At 37.9% G+C, this 18,309-nt stretch overlaps 1 protein-coding gene across 1 annotated transcript; it reads left to right on the top strand.

Annotated features, from left to right (window-relative positions):
• Positions 1-8,549: 8,549 nt before the first annotated feature.
• gdf5 (growth differentiation factor 5) lies at positions 8,550-13,383 on the top strand. Its single transcript, XM_056270558.1, has 2 exons — positions 8,550-9,595; positions 12,048-13,383. The coding sequence occupies exons 1-2, from the start codon at positions 8,971-8,973 to the stop codon at positions 12,908-12,910; spliced, it is 1,488 nt and encodes a 495-aa protein (XP_056126533.1). The 5' UTR covers positions 8,550-8,970; the 3' UTR covers positions 12,911-13,383.
• Positions 13,384-18,309: the final 4,926 nt, after the last annotated feature.

Below are 18,309 nucleotides of genomic sequence, written 5' to 3'. Positions count from 1 at the left end.
ATCATGCGCATGCGTATTACGTTTTCAGTCGGAGCTGGTAAGTCCCGCCCCTTCCGCTTACCCCGCTGAACCTCTAGGTTGAAAAATCGTCAATGCAAGTGAATGAGAGAAAATAATTATTTTCTAATCCCGTTTGAATTTTGCAATGAATGTGAACATATGTTGTCTGTGCATTTTTTATATAAATTTTCGTGTAAAGAATGCTACAATTTAGCGGGTAGAATTTTCATTCGGTTAGACTTGGTGTGAGAGCACTTTGTGGACTACAAGTCTTCGCTGCTTTCGACGCGTTTGATATACGTCACCACTACTAGCACACGGATACCGCTAAACATGCCTTTGTTTGAATGGTGGCATTTGGGTACAAAACACACAGGCATCTCGATCTAATTCCTTAGATTATCGCACCGTGATTTGTGGAGGGAAAATGTGTTATGCGGTGACGTCACATATGCGACGTGTAGTCTTTCTCGTTATGTCTATTCCACAACTGCTAGCCAAAGAATCATACAATATACTGTCAAACTCGTTACATGAGAAATTATATAAAAAATTCACAGACAACATATGTTCACATTCATGGCACAATTCAAACGGGATCAGAAAATAATTATTTTTCTCTCATTCGCTTGCATTGACGCTTTTTCAACCTTGAGGTCCACTTGGAGTTTTACGGATGGTGTTTCTTTACGAAGTGACATCACCAACTACTGGCCTGGCATGAATAATATCTTAGCCGTTTTTGTGGATCTGTGTGAATTGTGAAAGAAGGATCGTTTTGACAATATTGTCGTCTGTATTCGAAAAAAGCAAAGAAAAAACTTTTCCATATTTAGTACATCGTTGACATGTTAACGTACCCTTAATAACGTCACTAGTTCTTCAGACGTGAAAGATAATCAAGTTAAGGACAATTTAAAGTGTGAGCTGTAATGTCAACTAGTCCTCCCTCTTGACCTAAAGCACACCTGAATCAAGTCAAGAATTCGTTTATTTAGGGTGCCTATGGTGCAGGCTCTGAAACAGGACAGTGGGTAGCAAAGGTGGATGTATGAAACATTTCGACTTACAAATTAGATTGAATTTGAACCTAAGAAGGTCGATGTTTGGGTTCAGAGAATGAGGATCACCGAGGACCAATGGAAAGAATGTAGATGATAGAGAAGGTAGAGATGCACACTTTTGTTTATCACTAGAAATCATTTTTATTGGTCTGTTGGGTTATCTATGTACAAAGTTTTGTTATTTTTTAAGGAATCAGTTCGGCAAAAGTCATTCCTGTAATCTTTTACTCATATCAGTAAAAAAATAGATACTTAAGCCACCATTGTGGTTTCCCACATTGGTGAAACCCTCTATAGAGAACATCATGGAGGCTTCAAAATTGTACAACCTAAATATTTTTTTTCAAGCACCTCAAAAATGATAAAATGGAGTTGCTAGAGGAACCATTGACAGTCTTTAGAGTTCCTCTGAGAACTGACCTTTCTGCCTAAAGTCTTTTCGCCAGAGTGAGGCCTTCTGTGTGGAATGCCACTTCACATAATGATGACTTTGCCTATGTTTGGTTTCTATGGTTTTGCAACCTGATACCTTTGGAGAAACACTGTAAGTTCAATGGTTCTTTAGAAAACCATCTACACATTCGAAAGTATGGGATCGTTTTTTAAATACTTCTCAGCAAGGATGCATTAAATTGGTCAAAAGTGACAATAAAGACATTTATGAAAAAAGTTGAAGTTAAAGAGTTAAAAGAAAATAGTTCTTTTAAATGGTAATAATATCTCACAATATTACAGTTGTATTGTATTTTTGATCACATTAACGCAGCCCTGATGAGCATAAGGCATTTTTGAACAGGAGAGCTTCACCTTTCCTCTGTTAACACTAACAGGTGAACTACACTGACCTGAAGAATAATGTAATATCAGGATTTTTAGTCACAACTTAAAATCCCTACAGTGAAAATGATTTGTTATTTTGAAGGCAAACCTCAAGCGTATAATGGTGTTTGTTTAATATGCCAAGTAAATAGTTTAATACTTATTATTGGACCAAAATGTAAATATGTAAAGAGTTCTTTCACCCAAAATTGAAAATTCTATCATCATTCACTCACCCTCATGTCGTTCCAAACCCATAAGACTTTCATTCATGTTCAGAACAAAAATGATCTTTTTGATTAAATCTGAGAGATTTCTGTCCCTCCATAAACGGCTACACAACTGACACTTTGACGTTTCAAAAAGTTCATAGAGAACGTGAATCTAATCCATATGAATTGAGCGCTTTAGTCCAAATTTTCTGATTAGACACAATCGCTTTATATGATGAACAAATTGAATTTAGGCTTTTATTCATATCCAAACATTGATCTGCGAACATAAATAAAAGCGAGAACAAACCTCATTGGTTCTTGCCGAAGCTCAAACGTGATGCGTAACTCAAGAATGAATCTCATTGGTTCTCGTGCATCAAGCGAACATGCCTGAGCTTCCTTTTGCCACAGCTGATGTGTGCGTTTATAAATGTTTATATGTGAATAAAAGCCTAAATTCAGTCTGTTCATCATATAAAGCGATCGTGTCTCTTCAGAAAATTTGGACTAAACCGCTCGATTCATACGGATTCGTTTTATGATCTCTTTATGAAGTTTTTGAAGTGTCAAATTGGTAGTTGCGTTTCTGACAACGGAGGGACAGAAATCTCAGATTTCATCAAAAAGATCTTAATTAGTTTTCTGAAGATGAACGAAAGCCTTACGGGTTTGGAGGCCTTTTTGGGTGATCAATTCCTTTTTAATGTTATTTTTGTGAAGTCACAGAAGAACCTGGATGATTGAAGAGCTTTACGTAGGGTTTTCAAAAGCCTGTTTGAACTGAATAACACTCACAGATCATTAAGTGTTTGTTTGAAAATTTCAGCTTTCTGGTTCAGTTTGCATATTATTCATACATGAACCTGTTTGTGATGGATGAAAGTTGAATAATAGGACAGTCTTTCCTGTGTGTAATCTAAGTGTAATCTAATTGGCTCAGTGTTAAATCGGGAATTTCCCCCCCTAGAGAAGTGTGTGTGTGTGTGTGTGTGTGTGTGTGTGTGTGTGTGTGTGTGTGTGTGTGTGTGTGTGTGTGTGTGTGTGTGTGTGTGTGTGTGTGTGTGTGTGTGTGTGTGTGTGTGTGTGTGTGTGTGTGTGTGTGTGTGTTTCCCATCATGCTGATGCCTGTCTGCTCTGCTACCAAAACAAATGAAATAGCATACCAGAAGAATAGAGTGAGTTTGTTTTCTTTTTGGATTGAAGGATAAAAATAGAAATGTTTTGATTAAAAAGTGTTCTAAAAAGGGTCATGCATGAGGCCTTGAAAATGAACTATTTTTGTTTTTTAAAAGGAGAAAGATTGACAGGATGTTTCTTTTAAAATAAATGCCATTTGGTTTAATATTTTGTGTTGCAAGCAGAGCGTGAGCGTGTCTGTGACCCAAAATGAACACTCGCCAAGCACCAAATGCAAGTAAAAAAATATGAAACAGTGTAAATCGGCAACATTACACAGTAGTAACATTTTTATGAATCCAAAAAATCGCCACAAAAACGCAAGACACGACCAGGGAACTCGATTGGTTTCTCACGCACTGTGTTGGAAGTTTTATGCACACATCCGAAGCGCGCGCCCAGAAATATGCATCTCACAGTTCAAATACTGAATTGAATTCTCTTTTGCGTCGTCTTGTGCTTGAACAGACATGTTCCATGTCTTATGTGAACGTAAAGAGTTGAGAAAAACGCATGTGTATCAGTATATTGGATTCGTGCATTAGCTCTTAAAATGACAGCAGCCTAATAATTTTTTTATTTTAATCACACAAAGAAAAATCACTCGCTGCTCTTGACTGAATAACTTTTGTAATATGAATAAGGATTCCATTTATGTTTCATGCTGGTAAAAATGTTTATGGCCTGTACATTTTCACTGGCTATTGGCAGGAGTGGCAAAAAGTTAGTTTTAGGCCCTGTGTGTGTATATGATGATGCAGCATTATAATTGTTGATGACAGGGTGTGTTGAACACATGCCCACTTTCAGTCTATATACCTGAAAAAGACAAGAGAAATGATGTAAATTCAGTACAAACAGATAGTTGAGACATATCGGAAAATCAATTGAAACCTGTTTGGTCGACAACAGCAGATTAATCACTTATATTTTACACAGATATAATTACATGACCTGCATTGGGAAGTTGGTTTAGTATATCTGGTGATGTTGTAGTGTAACCAAATATCTTAATGCTCGTTGAAAATAATATGCAAATCTTAATGTTTCCATGACGAGTTTCCCATTTATCTTTTATCTGTTGAGAAAAACCAGCACGGCTGCGGTCACGTGTTGAATGGACAACTAGACAAGGAAGTTGTTTTTTTCTTCCTCATAGCACAAGGAACCATTTCATTATTAACACACACGTTTTCTGCTATAGATATTTGAATGCGTATCAGAAAAACAAGTCTGTGGAACGTTCTGGAAAGTGTTCAAACTCTCACGTATTACGCAATGCTATTGGAAGATGAATGGTGCCTTTTCACTTTCAACTACAGCCTGGGTGTGTTTACACAAGAGGTGGAGCAAAAGAAACCGTTTGTGATGATCTCTTTAAAATAAACATTACATTTACTGTGGACTGAACAGGGGTAGTTGTCACTAAAATGTAAGTAGCTATAAGATTGTGAATCATAACACACACACACACACACACACACACACACACAATTTATTATACTATTTTGCAAATGCAAACCTGATAAAGTCTTTTAAAATAGCGGTATGTTCTTAGGATGCACACCAAATTTGCATTACAACCTGTGTTTCAGAGGCGGTTATGATAATATTCCGTTTCTGGTCTATACCCACAACATAGTGTCGGCCCAGATCCGGCTCACATCTGGTACGCGTTGAATCCACATGTACCAGATGTGGCTCGGATCTGGGCCGAGACTATGTTGCTGTCTGGGGTGAGGAACGAGGTCAGACAACAAAAGTAAACAAGAAAAGCAAATAAAGAAAAAGGCTGAACCATTTCATCTTACAAGGATGTTGGTGCCATGTGCATCTTAAATGCAAGGCAGGCAAATCTCGTAAAGATAAATAATGCTTCTCTTTATTTTTGTAATATGTAGATAGATTTAAATGCTACATTTATTTCGGAGAGGAAACATGGATACTGCTGAATTTAACACGATGGTGAGGTCGCATGGCCTAAATTTAGCACATTACATAATACATATTGCTTGACATGCATGGGAGGCTGTATACGGTATGTAGAAAGCAGTACGCTAGTATTCAATTTAAGCCTACTTTATAGAGAAGTATGGGATTTCGGTAGCCTGTCTAGAGGTGTGGGGAGCATTTGAAAAGCGCAGAACTACTGCCACCTTCTGATTTGTTTTAGACATTACAAAGTCCTTTGAGATCTTTTATGGGTTTGCTTATTTTTAAGAATATATCAATCATAAAAATACCTTTTTAGAGGAGTTTTTTTTTTTCTTTAAAAAAACGGTATATTCTTACATTATTTACAAATTCAGACCAAAAATATAGGCCTAGTCCAACCTATTTTGTGCATGGTAGTTTTTGAGGATATTCAGAGGATATTCAAACTGCCAGTCTGTTTCTCACAAAGTAATCACAAGGCTTCAGATGGTTGGAAATATTTTGCACAAGTTACATAGATCACTTTTATTATACTTCTATTGATTTGTGCGCCTTTTTAATGAAACTATTTCATTAATAAAACAAATTAAAAATTGCATAAATTATTTTATTTAGTTTTTAAAAGCTTTTAAAGCCCCACCGAAAATGAAGTTAAAATCCAACGGCTCATGTAGTAACCTATAGTTTGATCTTTTTTGTTTTTCTAAACGTATTACCCGGAATTGTCCAAAAGAGGGCAATGTTGCACTTTTTTTCAGCCTGTTATTGTGAAAAACTTTTCAGGAAGCAAACATGTACAAGGCAGCAACTAAATTCTTCACGTGCTATCGACAAATTCCCATTTCCTACTCCTGATGTCGTGACTACGAGTTCGTAATCTTTTCTGTCTGAAAGAACACAAATCATGAAGGACAACGGGTTTATTCTTGCCTTTGTAAAGCCAAATGTATTGAAGATATTTAACTTTGAATAAAATGTAGCGTCTCTCATTCTTTGACAACCACATTCATTGTGCTATCTAGATAGCCAGCTTTCTGACAATTCTGGAATTTCGGTCGAATACATATTTTCGCAGTCTAGGCCTATATAACATGATATGTTTCAAATGGTTATTCAAATATGTAAATATGGACTAGGCCTACTTTACTGACAAAACAAGGCTGTTGTAGAAAAACCTAATAAAGCATACCACAGCAGCAATCCTTCTCCCCTCCGCCCAAATTATCTCCGAGTTTCCCAGTAGTAATACGACTTGAGAGGGCGTTCATCGTGACCAATTTCCGATTAGGCAACTCATATTCACAATAATTCCGATAGCACGACGTGTCGTGAAGGCCCAAACCCTTTCAGGAACACAAGGTGAACAAGCTGCAGTGAAAACATGATAGATAGGCTATTATAGGCCTATAGGGTCCCTGAAGTCGATATAAGAGAACTTTTAAATTGTGATTACCTGGAAAAGTCATTGATGAAATGAATGAAATCTTTTCTTTTTTTTAAAGAATGGGAAAGGGTTTGTTGATAGGCAAGCACAGGAGTTGAGACCACATGATTATTAGCAGAATGTCAAAACTCCTCCAGAACAAGAGCCCCTTTTATTTCGTTTGTCCACGACTGCACCTGAGAAATGTCTGTGGTTTCGCAACGACTAACACCTCGACAGCACATTTCTCTGCACAAAGATACCAGCGTAGCATGGCAATTTGGGGTAATGTGAAGGGGGTCAAAGCCGTACGGTGGGGTCCCAGCCTTTTAAATTGCTTGTAAATCCCTCATTTTGCTATATTATACCACTATATATTGGGTTCGATCTTTTTGTAAACTTGTTTTCTTTTAAATAGAACAGGTTTTGTATTTCTTTTTTTTGGAACTGATTGATTGTAAGCCTCATTGATATGAACTTAATAAGCATTTTCAGGAAAAAGAAAACGTCCGGAACACAATGTGAGAGTTAAAGTAAAAGATAAACAATCCAAATGATGAATCCATGCCATTATTTTCAATTCAACTATATATTTAACTGTATACACTTGTATGCTTTGTAATGAGAACATTTGTATTAAATAAGAAAAATGTAAAATGCATTTTCACTAGTCTTTAGACTGTATATTCACACAAAAGAAATGTTCCTGGTGATCCATGCCACTGTGGTGTGGGGTAAACCACAGGCCATGTGTCCTCCGTGCTTCTGAAAACATCCTGAGACGCTGAACACACCTCGGACAGTTGGAAATGTGCTGCGTTCACTCTTATGAGCGGCAGTTTACTGGCCAGCGCTGAGGTTTTCACCCCTGGATGAGCATGTTTATGTGTGTGTGTGTGTGTGTGTGTGTATCCTGAGCTTCACCTGCGTAATCCACAACACTCTTCATTCCCTCGTCTGTTTGTCTACGGAGGTGGGTTTGTGTGTGTGTGTGGTTTTTTTTTTTAATGTTCGGAAAGGATTGGAATGGTCTGTGTGGGTGTGGGTGTCTGACATAGCGTAACCAATAGTCCATATATTTAACTTGAGGAAATAAACTGTTTCTCCACAGTTCTCAAATACCAATGTATGGTCGAGGTTGAGAAGAAACCGAGTGCATTGCCAGTTTCTACATCCCTTAAAATCTGTCTTGTGACCTCTGACCTTACACCAGTGTGATCATATTTAGATGATGTGGCAACTAAATCCAGTCACCTCATTTGATCTTTTAGTGTTCAATGGAAAATGTACTACTTGTGCATTACTCTGATCAGACAGTAGCTAACTCAAAATCAATATTTACTTATTTATTTTAATTATACTGCAGAAAAGACTATATTACATTTATAAATGTCATTTAATATAATTAAATATGCAATATATAATATAAAGTTAATATTTATTTTCTTTCTTTTTGTTTTGTTTTACAGTGTTTTAAAAAAGTGAAAACGTGCAACAATCTGATTCTTAAAAAAAACAGATTAACCTATAGCCAACGGCAGATTCTGTCATATTAAATAATGTTTATGACTTTTTGGTTACTTGACAAAACACGGTTTGATCACGTTCAGTTAAATAAAACTTTTGAAGTGTAAATCAAAATCTATAATTTTTTAATAAGGATCCATGAAGTTGAATAGCATTTGCACATAAACTCGTGGTTTGCTGATCAAGTCATGTGCATGGTCATTTGCATATCAATTCTGACCTATGGCTCATAAACTGAGGATTTATTCTGGTGACCTAATGCAAAGCTTTTGGTTTTATGTATTCAGTGACTCATGCTGTAAGAAGAAATATTGCACTTGAATAAATCTGGACAGCATGCATGACATCAGAGAGTAATTAAGCCAGTTTGCGTTGGAATTCCGTTTCCAATTCCTGCGCTCAGGTTTGCGCACAACTTAAGCACCTGCAAGTTTCTGTGTGTGCGTGCTGTTTTCACTGGACGATGTTCAAACTCTGAGAAAGAAAGAGAGAGTGAGGGAGAGAGCGCATTACGCCATCCTTCCCTCTTGGAAAAAAGTGGGATTTGAAACAAGTCTCTTACAAGATATCAAGCAGAACCGCTGGACTTCAACGAGAGACACTGCGCTTTTGCACCTACTCTTGGATCTCCACTCCGACAGAGCTGGATCACTATGGTTCTGAAGAGAGGGGCACATGGCAATGGTTTGCGCAGAGTAATCGATCAGACGTTTCCAAAGCTTCATTTTTACCTCTCCAACCCCGTTCATGGTAGTTCGCCAAGAGCTGTTGGTCATTTCTCCATCACCGAAACTCAGAGGAAGATCAGAGGATGAAAGTTCTGACTAGTCTCCCTCTTTTACTGGGCTTCTGGACTCTGTTATACCTGGTCTTCATCCCGCAAGCGCTCTCCCTCGCCGGCGTGGCCGGTCACAGGGGCACGGGAGCGGTCATACCCAATCCGCGGTTACCGGTGGCGCGCAACGGGACGACGCTCGTTAAGCCCTCTGACAACGCGAAGATCTCTCGCATCCGGGCTGGTCCACCTCTGATAAAGTCCGAGACTATCCCGGCTCGCGCCTCGGTACCTGTGAGTTTAGGGCGCAGGGAGGCCGCGCGCTCTTTGGTACCCAAGGATGCGGCGAGAGTCTCATCCTCTTCCAGCATCCAGCACCAAACGGGACACAATAAAGGAGTTTCTAAAACGCCAGCTGCAATCAGGGCCGGTCAGCTCAATCCTGGCGTGATGAAAAGCATCGCACCAGCACCTGCCCATCTGAGAGCGAAAGGCGCAGTTAAACTGGAGGACAGTGAGGAACCCAAACACCCTTTAGTGACGCCCCATGACTACATGCTGTCCCTGTACTGGTCACTGACCAGCGGCGAGGTCAATACTAGTGTCTTGCACGAGGCTGGGATGGCCAATACCATCACCAGCTTTGTAGATAGAGGACAAGGTATGGTATACATATTTAATCTGGTTTGCATTAGAAAGTTATGTTGTATGCACATTATATACCGGGGCAAGTTGTCACATTGCTTAATTGTCACAAATCTTAGTAAGGTATTGAATCAAGTCAAATTACAAAAATGTAAAATTACCTTTTATATTTAAAATATAATATTTCATAGTATACTATTTTCTGGTACTGGTATACTGTAGTAGTTCTGCTATAGCTAAGTCACATTGTTTTATTGGAGAAGGTTGTTACTTTTCTGTTTTATTAATTACAATTAAAGTGACCCAAAACAATGTTTTTATTCATGTGGTTTCATGATTTTTTTTTCATACTAATTTAACTATTTAAAATGAGCTGAAAAGCCCATAATTAGTTATTTTATAGCAGCCTAGTAGGTTCCAAATGTGACAACTTACCCCATATACTGTGACGACATGGCCTGCTATTAGAGTCAATGTAATTATACATATAAAATGGTGACAAATGGTGAAATATTTCAGCTTTTTTGTAGTCAACACTTTTAATGTGTGTCTACAGAAAAAAAAAAGAAAAAAAAAAAAAGAAAAAAAACGTGACAACCAGCCCCGGTCAAGATTGTTAAAAGTTATTAGAATGCATAAAGGAATGTGTATATTAAAGGTCGCCATTTTTTTCAGAATAAATATCCCATTTAGATTAATATGAACTAATAAAAAGTGCATGTACAATAATGGCACAAAAGGAAAATGTTTGATTTAGATGAATTGTAGCCTGTCAAATGTCAGGATTCTGCTGGGACTGCTTGAAATGTCACATCAACTACCCATCATAAGTCTTCATAACGCTAAATTGTCCTTTTCTGTTTATACAAAAGAAAAGTCATGGATATACATTTTTAAAACATCTTATTTCTGCTTAGTATTGCACTACACACTAAACACAATACATTTTTTTCTTTTCGTTTTTTTTTTTTATCTGGGTCTCTGACCCAAACCAACTGTGTCAATATGCATCTGGCATAAGACTTTTGATGGACCTCTGCTTAAAGTAAATAAACTCCTGGGCCGGTTACAAGTAGGTGGCCTCATATGTTTTTATTTTTTCTAAGTAAATCTGTTTAAAACAGCATTTAAATGGCCCTGCTTTCTGTAGCTGCAAGGTTGACTCCTCAGAAGCTTTAAATGGTTTTAGTTTATGCTCTGTGAAATACCCTTTGCAGATTTATAGTTACCACATCCTCTGTAGACTTCGAGCAAGAAATGCATGCATCTCTCTTCCTTTCTCACCTACAGGGAAAGTTTCCCTAAAAAAGATCATTTACTCATGTTGTTTTAAACCTGTAAGACTTCTTCTGTGGAGCACAAAAGGAGATTTTTAGGTCTCCGTTCACTTTCATTGTATGGAAAAGAGCAGCCTGGAACATTCTGCTAAACATCTCCTTTTGTGAAGAAAAAAAGTCATACAGGTTTGGATCGACATGAAGGTGAGTTAATTGTGGCAGAAATTCCAGTTCTGGATTAACTATTTCTCTAAGTTTAAAAAGCCACAGCACATCATGTCCTTCTACATCAGTGTAATTTACGCCGCCACACACACGCACACACACACACAGCACTAATCAGTTGCACTCTCTCTGCCCCTCTCTCCATGTGCTTCAGATGTTTTTTTCAGCCTATGTTAGTGAAAGCCATATGTCACGGTGGTAGGCACACTGGTAAATAGCTGCAGGTTGATAATAATGCTGTGTTTACAGTATGTTGTGATCTCCAGGCCGAGTTCGTCTGGTTTCAATAGTTTTTTGAAAGCAAACTGTTCTTGGATAAAATGAAACCTTTTGATTTTTATAATGCACTGCCTTCATATTGCATTGCATGCAGAGAGAAAGTGAGCTCGCTCTCCCTATATATCTATATATATAGGCTATATATATCTTTCTCACACACACACACACATACACACACACACACACACACACACACACACACACACACACACACACACACACACACACACACACACACACAATCAATCACAATATGTGAGCTTTGATAGTGGAGAAGCTTAACTGTGGTGCTCTTAGAAAAGCACAAAGTGATTGATCATTTTACTACTTTATAAATAAATATCTTCCACAATTCAGGTCCAATTCTCCATGCTATTACCATTAAATATTTCCACAAAAGCATTATTACTTTGATTGTCATGTGCAAAAATCATGGTATTACGATGGTAAATCATACAGTAAATGTAAAAAAAAACCTCGGTATGTCCAAATAAAAAATGTATCACTCTGACACCATTTGCAAAAACATGGTATTAACATGATAAATGTCCAAAAACATGGAATTACCATGGTACATGTTAAAACGGTATGTGTTTGGCTCTTAATGTGGATGTAATCAAGATAAACTGCAACTAATAAAGCAATGCAAAGGCTATTTTCATTGACCTATGACCTTAACTTTTGCAGACGAGCGAGCGCCCCTGCTGAGACGCCAGCGCTACCTCTTCAACATCAGCTCGATGGAGAAGGAGGGTCTGTTGGGCGCAGAGCTGCGCATCCTCCGAAAGAAACACATGGACTCTCGTAAGGCCGCGTTTGAGGGCATGGTAGCTCTGAGACTGTACACCTGCGCGTCAGGTAAGCACAGAGGTCTACTGGTGCACAGTCTTCGCATCGACCCTCACAGCGCCCCTTACTGGGAAGTGTTTGACATCTGGAAACGGTTCAAAGACTTCAGAAACGCTCCTCAGCTTTGCTTTGAGCTGGAAGCCGTAGATCAAGGACGACCGCTTGACTTGCGATTACTCGGCCTGGGCCGAGCGGGAAGGCAGACCAAGGAGAAAGCCTTCTTTGTGGTGTTCGGGCGTACAAAAAAGCGAGGGCTCTTTTACAACGAGATCAAAGCCCGTTCAGGTCACGACAACAAGACGGTGTACGAGTACCTCTTCACCCAGCGACGGATGCGTCGGGCACCGTTGCCTCGTGGGAAAAAGCCACCCAAGAACCAAACCAAACAGCGCTGCAACCGCAAGCAGTTGCACGTCAACTTTAAGGAAATGGGCTGGGACGACTGGATCATCGCTCCACTGGAGTACGAGGCCTTCCACTGCGACGGTGTCTGCGACTTTCCCATACGCTCCCATTTGGAGCCTACCAATCACGCCATCATCCAGACTCTCATGAACTCCATGGATCCCAGGTCCACGCCACCGACCTGCTGCGTCCCCACCAGACTCAGCCCCATCAGCATTCTGTACATCGATTCCGCCAATAATGTGGTGTACAAGCAGTACGAGGACATGGTGGTGGAGAGCTGTGGTTGCAGGTAGCGAGATATGAAGAACCTTTCTGGTCTTCTTCATGACTTCCAGACTTTCTTTGACAAGAGTTTTATTTTATTGCCAAAATCAAGAGTACGACTTCCGTTTGTGGATCAGCTTTAGAAACAGGGAACAGGGTTGTGCACCATTCAGAATTGCATTGAGATTGTCTTTTAAATTCCAGTTCAATTCTTGAATTAGAATTATGGTAGCAAACAGGGTGCAGAATTGCAATTTGAAGGTTAATGTAAGGAAGTATAATTAAAATGAACTGGAATTCAAAAGAAGTCCAAAAACCTGTCATTTTAACCAGATAAGCAAATGTTGGCAAGACAAACTTTGATTACTGGATTGACTAAGCTTTGTTTGAAAGTTTTGAGAGGGAGCTTTAAAAGAAGTGATATTTAAAGGTTGAACTTTTAACATGCTATATTCCAGTAACCTTTAAGGATATTTAAGAAAATTACCTGAAACAAAAATGTTACAGTCAAAAAACTGTATCAATCCAGTCTTACATTTCTAAAATGTATGCTCATTGCAGGAAATGACATCACTATTAAGTAATATTATTGGAACTTTAATTTCAAAGCAATTTCTGGCAATATTTACATATTATTTTACACTTTATTCACAGTTATTAGATCCACAGATAGATGGATGGATGGATGGATAGATAGATAGATAGATAGATAGATAGATAGATAGATAGATAGATAGATAGATAGATAGATAGATAGATAGATAGATAGATAGATAGATAGATAGATAGATAGATAGATAGATAGATAGATAGATAGAATAACATTAGTGATCCAGTGTGGAAAAACCCAGAATGCATCACTTGTGATGAATTTCTATGAATTGCAATTCAGCAAATTCATCTTCCTGTCACTGCATTTCAACTTCCTGTGAATTGTGGCCAATTCGATTCAAATCCACACTCCAAACTGGTTTCTTCCACTTTGAATTTTGCACAACCCTGACATGTAGAGATCATTATTAACATCTGGAGGGTGACAGAGGATTCGGAACAAACAAACACTGTTGCCTTTACATCTTGTACTTCTTTGTTAACACAAACCTGTGTCAATGTGCTAATAAAACACCTCGGCTTCCCTCATCAAATGCAGGTGTCTTCTTCAAAACTAGCTGAGGGCTGCACTGCTAAGACATTAGTCTGGTTAGCAATGCTCAGTCAGCCCCTGCTGGTAGATGTCATAACTACACCATCTGGCTGCTAAAAACATCTTTCTCCACTGACTCCCATTCAGTAGATTTTATTAGTGTATTCTGATGGAATACATTTAATTGCAAGCAACACTTATTTCATTATATTATACACTAGTGCAGAGACTATATCTTTAGATTTGTGAATGTTGCTGGTGGAAATACACCACTACTCACCAGAGGCATTTAAACTGGTTGATGGTTTTGTTCTCACATTAATAGCTGCACAACAGAAGTACATTTTTAGGTATTTTTTATAATCATTAATGAAACTTGATTAAATGTCTAGTTGTTATATAAAATGTGTTGTTTTTGAGCTAAATGTCACGTAGTTCAATACGAAGTAAATAGTTTACATGTTTTACAAAAGAAAAATGTTGCTATTGCTTTTAAAGTGCTTTAACTAAAGGGATAATAAACATGTGTATTATATATTTTTTCTTTTTTGATTATCCAGTTCAAGGTTACTCCCCAAAGTAACAGCATGTCGCATATTGTGATGTAAACCATTTAGAAACAAAACAATGGTTTCAAAACATTTTGTACAAATATAGAAAGGTCTATAATTCTATTTGAACATGGCATTTCAATTTTATTCAACAACCATAGCACAGATAGTTTATGTCTGCACTTTCTTTATTTTTTTTCTTTTGTATATAAATGGAAACTTTAAACTAAGATTTTTACAATGCAGCAGATATTCAAAATAAACAAAAACGACCCAGAAAAAAGTTTCAAGTGATTTTCTTTGCAGGCATTTTCTATTCAAGGTATAAATATTTTTTTTTTTTTAAAAAGTAATTTTGCTAGTGAGACAGGCACAATGTTTTCACTAAAAATGATTTGTCTGTCCAAACTTAAAGGAAAAATGCTGAGAATTGTGAGAACAAACAATCAGAACATACAAGATGACAATGACAATTTCTATGTTAGGCTACTGCTCATTAGACCAAAATTGATCCACATATAGCTTTGTTGTTGATGATGATGCTTCATGACAATAATAAAACTGTATGCGCCAGAGAAAGCGCACTTGCAGCCATCTTTAAAATTTAGTTACGGTAGCTCTTTATATTCCTTTATATTTCTATGGCATCGCTGGTGAAGTGGATTTACTTATTGTAGAGTTAACGAAAGTTATCATGAGCTTTGTAATGTTTGAAGCGGATGACAAAAAAATTGCAGGAGACCGGGAAGATTTCAAAACAAGTGGTTTATTCATATATCCGTAAGATCTTTTCATGCTGTGGAAATACAAACCAGAAGACAGAACAACGAGCGCAGCGTGGAACAGCTGTTGAATGCTTGAATCTGATTGGTTGAAAAGCATTCTAAAGTAGTTCCAGGCAGGTCTTGACCGCATTACAGTTACATATCACTTCGCCAAATGATTTCCGTTATTTCAAAGGTCTTTCCAGACTACAACAGCAAAAGAAACAACACCCACAACGACACTGACCAAACAAATGAATATAATAAACAATAGGATTAAAATGACAAATTATGTACATGTTTTTGCCACTAAATTATGCTTTATTATGTACGGAAAGCACAAGCTCGGTTTCTCCCGCTCTCTCACATGCTTAAACGCACACACATACAGTACAGACACACACTCACACAGAAATGTGTTGTCAGCACTGCTCTCACGATTTTATCAGTAAAATAGTTTAACAACTTTGACAGCAATGACAGTGACAACAACACCTATGGACGCTGCTGCCGAATACTATTGATACGCACAGACTCAGGTAAGTCACACACGCTAAATCTCTCTCTCTCTCTCTCTCTCTCTCTCTCTCTCTCTCTCTCTCTCTCTCTCTCTCTCTCTCTCTCTCTCTCTCTCTCGTCTGTTCAACTCATTCAAGTCAGTTTTGAAATTAATTACATTTTTTAAGTTACTTTGTTATCAGTGGCTGAAGCCTAAAATTATGTTTTGGAATTAGCAATGGAAGCTTGGGAATTAAATGCATAAGAAATTAGTCCTACACACAAGAGTTTTTTAAGGACAAAAAATAAATACATCATTTGAACAATGTTTTGAGGTGTGGTAACCGTAGTAGAAGCAGAATAATTGACTCCAGGCCGTTGAATTATTGAAATTATTTTTTAAAGCATGAAACTTTGTAGAAGTGTCTAAGCAGAAACATGACTTGTTTGTAGGATTAAGTTTTGGTTGTTGCAGTACGTGGCCCTAGATTGTGGCATACTGTCAAACTAGATCAGATTGTACAGTATCACATAGTCTTACAGAGACGTGTTTTGTTTCCACATATAAGCAGAAACACCTGCTCGCTTGGATTGGAGGGTAGTTTTAACCCGTGGAGCTAATTGAATACAACTTTAATTGCCCGTCCATTAGCCTGTGCAGATTTCACAATGATACTTTGGGAAAGTTGACAAAAACACGTCTACATTAACATTGGCCAATGGACACTCGCTACTCCAGAGTCTTTACACGCTCTCACTTTTATAGAGTTCCTGCGGCTTTGAGCGGAGAGTGCGTTTCCTAAACCTTAATCTCTCCCTTTCCCTCCATCTCCGTGTTTCAGGCTTAACATTTTTGTTGGCTTGTTATCGGTTCTGGCAAGGAAACCTTGACCGATGTTTAACATTTTTCCAACGCAATCTTATATTTCCTTGACAGATGCCTGTTCAATTCTATTATATAGCAGGATACCACGTATTGGAAAACGAATTAAAGATGTAAGCATGAGTGATCAAGAAAAAAAACAATGTTTTAGGAAGATATTTTTTTGCCTTTTAGATGGAGAAAAGGATAAAGTTTAACAAGGTTATAAAACTCAAGAGAGAAAACGTAACACCCAAACACTCCAGTAGTGCCTATGAACTCCACGCTCGGAGTTATATATTATGCACTTATGTCAAATATACACTACTTATAAAACATATATATATATATATATATATATATATATATATATACATATATATATATATTTTCTCAGCAAGTTCATGACCCAAACTTCTTCCTGGCCTTCTCTATGAGGAAATAATTATCTATTAGTTATACTATTAGTAACTCTATATCACTGCGTCCAAAAGCATATCTGACTTATTATTGCCTCGCTGTCTTATCAGGCAGTGTTTGTGCACATGCACACAAAGGTACCTCACAAAACTGATCTCGGACAGATTTTGGACAACTATCTAAGAGAGAGAGAGCTTTGGTGATGACTAAGCAAATATTTAACGACTACAGTAGTACTTTCCTGCTAGAAATGACATCAAAAGTGGAAAACATTTCTGTTTTTAGCTCAACTGTCACGGAATGATATGCATAGGATTGTGGGATACCAAAGGCAGCGAATGATACATCTTTTTCCTTCAAAAATCAATCAGATGAAGGGATCGATCAGGAAGTGAAGCTAACTTTGGTTTCGGACGTGCCTTGATGCCTCCTGACCTTGGAATGTTTCCTCTGGCAGCATTTTTAAGCTTTCGGTCGCAGCCTTTCTTCCACAATGTCTTTACAGGACCTGACTGAACACATGCAGTTGCACCACTTTAGTAAAGCATTTCAGCACAAACAAAATATTTGCCATCATATCTCACCAACTTAGGGAAAAATATAGATTATGGCAAAGATTTAACTGTGAAACTATATAGAGTTCATAACATAAAAGTAATGATTGGTTTATCAATGTTGTCTAGAGTTTAAAAAAACATCACTGTAAAAAACGATATGCTCAGTAAGTCATGGCAACATACTCTTTTTTTTTTTTTACAAGTTAAACAAAATTCAACTTACTGCCAATTTAAATTTCAAGACAGCAACTGAACTTACGTTTTTAACTTATAACAGGTGGCATTTTTTGACAGCGAGTGCAAGCAAGTGAACAACACTATCAGCAGATACATTCATTTTTTTATTGAATTCCCCTTCGGTATGTGGCGTGTTTTGGAAAAAAACAGGCCAACTGTAGCATCAGCAATCCGAGCCAGACAAACTTTGATAACCCAGCCAATACAATGTCATTTGGTCAGGCAAAAGACCACCTTTGTCGTTCATGCATAACCTTCCCAGCTTGCCTGGACCTCCTGGTTTTGGCCGCCATGCTGACATTCTGCAGATTATTCCACCCCAGCTTTGAGATCCGCTGTTGAGAAAACACGGGAGAGCCTGATGGATCAATGGCATGCATGCTTTCATGACTTCC

Source organism: Rhinichthys klamathensis, unplaced genomic scaffold, assembly GCF_029890125.1.
Source record: "Rhinichthys klamathensis goyatoka isolate OS25496 unplaced genomic scaffold, OSU_Roscu_1.1 h1tg000303l_1, whole genome shotgun sequence".
Lineage (NCBI taxonomy): Eukaryota > Metazoa > Chordata > Actinopteri > Cypriniformes > Leuciscidae > Rhinichthys > Rhinichthys klamathensis.
The sequence above is the reverse complement of the archived record's forward strand: the minus strand, read 5'-3'. Positions and strand labels throughout refer to the sequence as shown.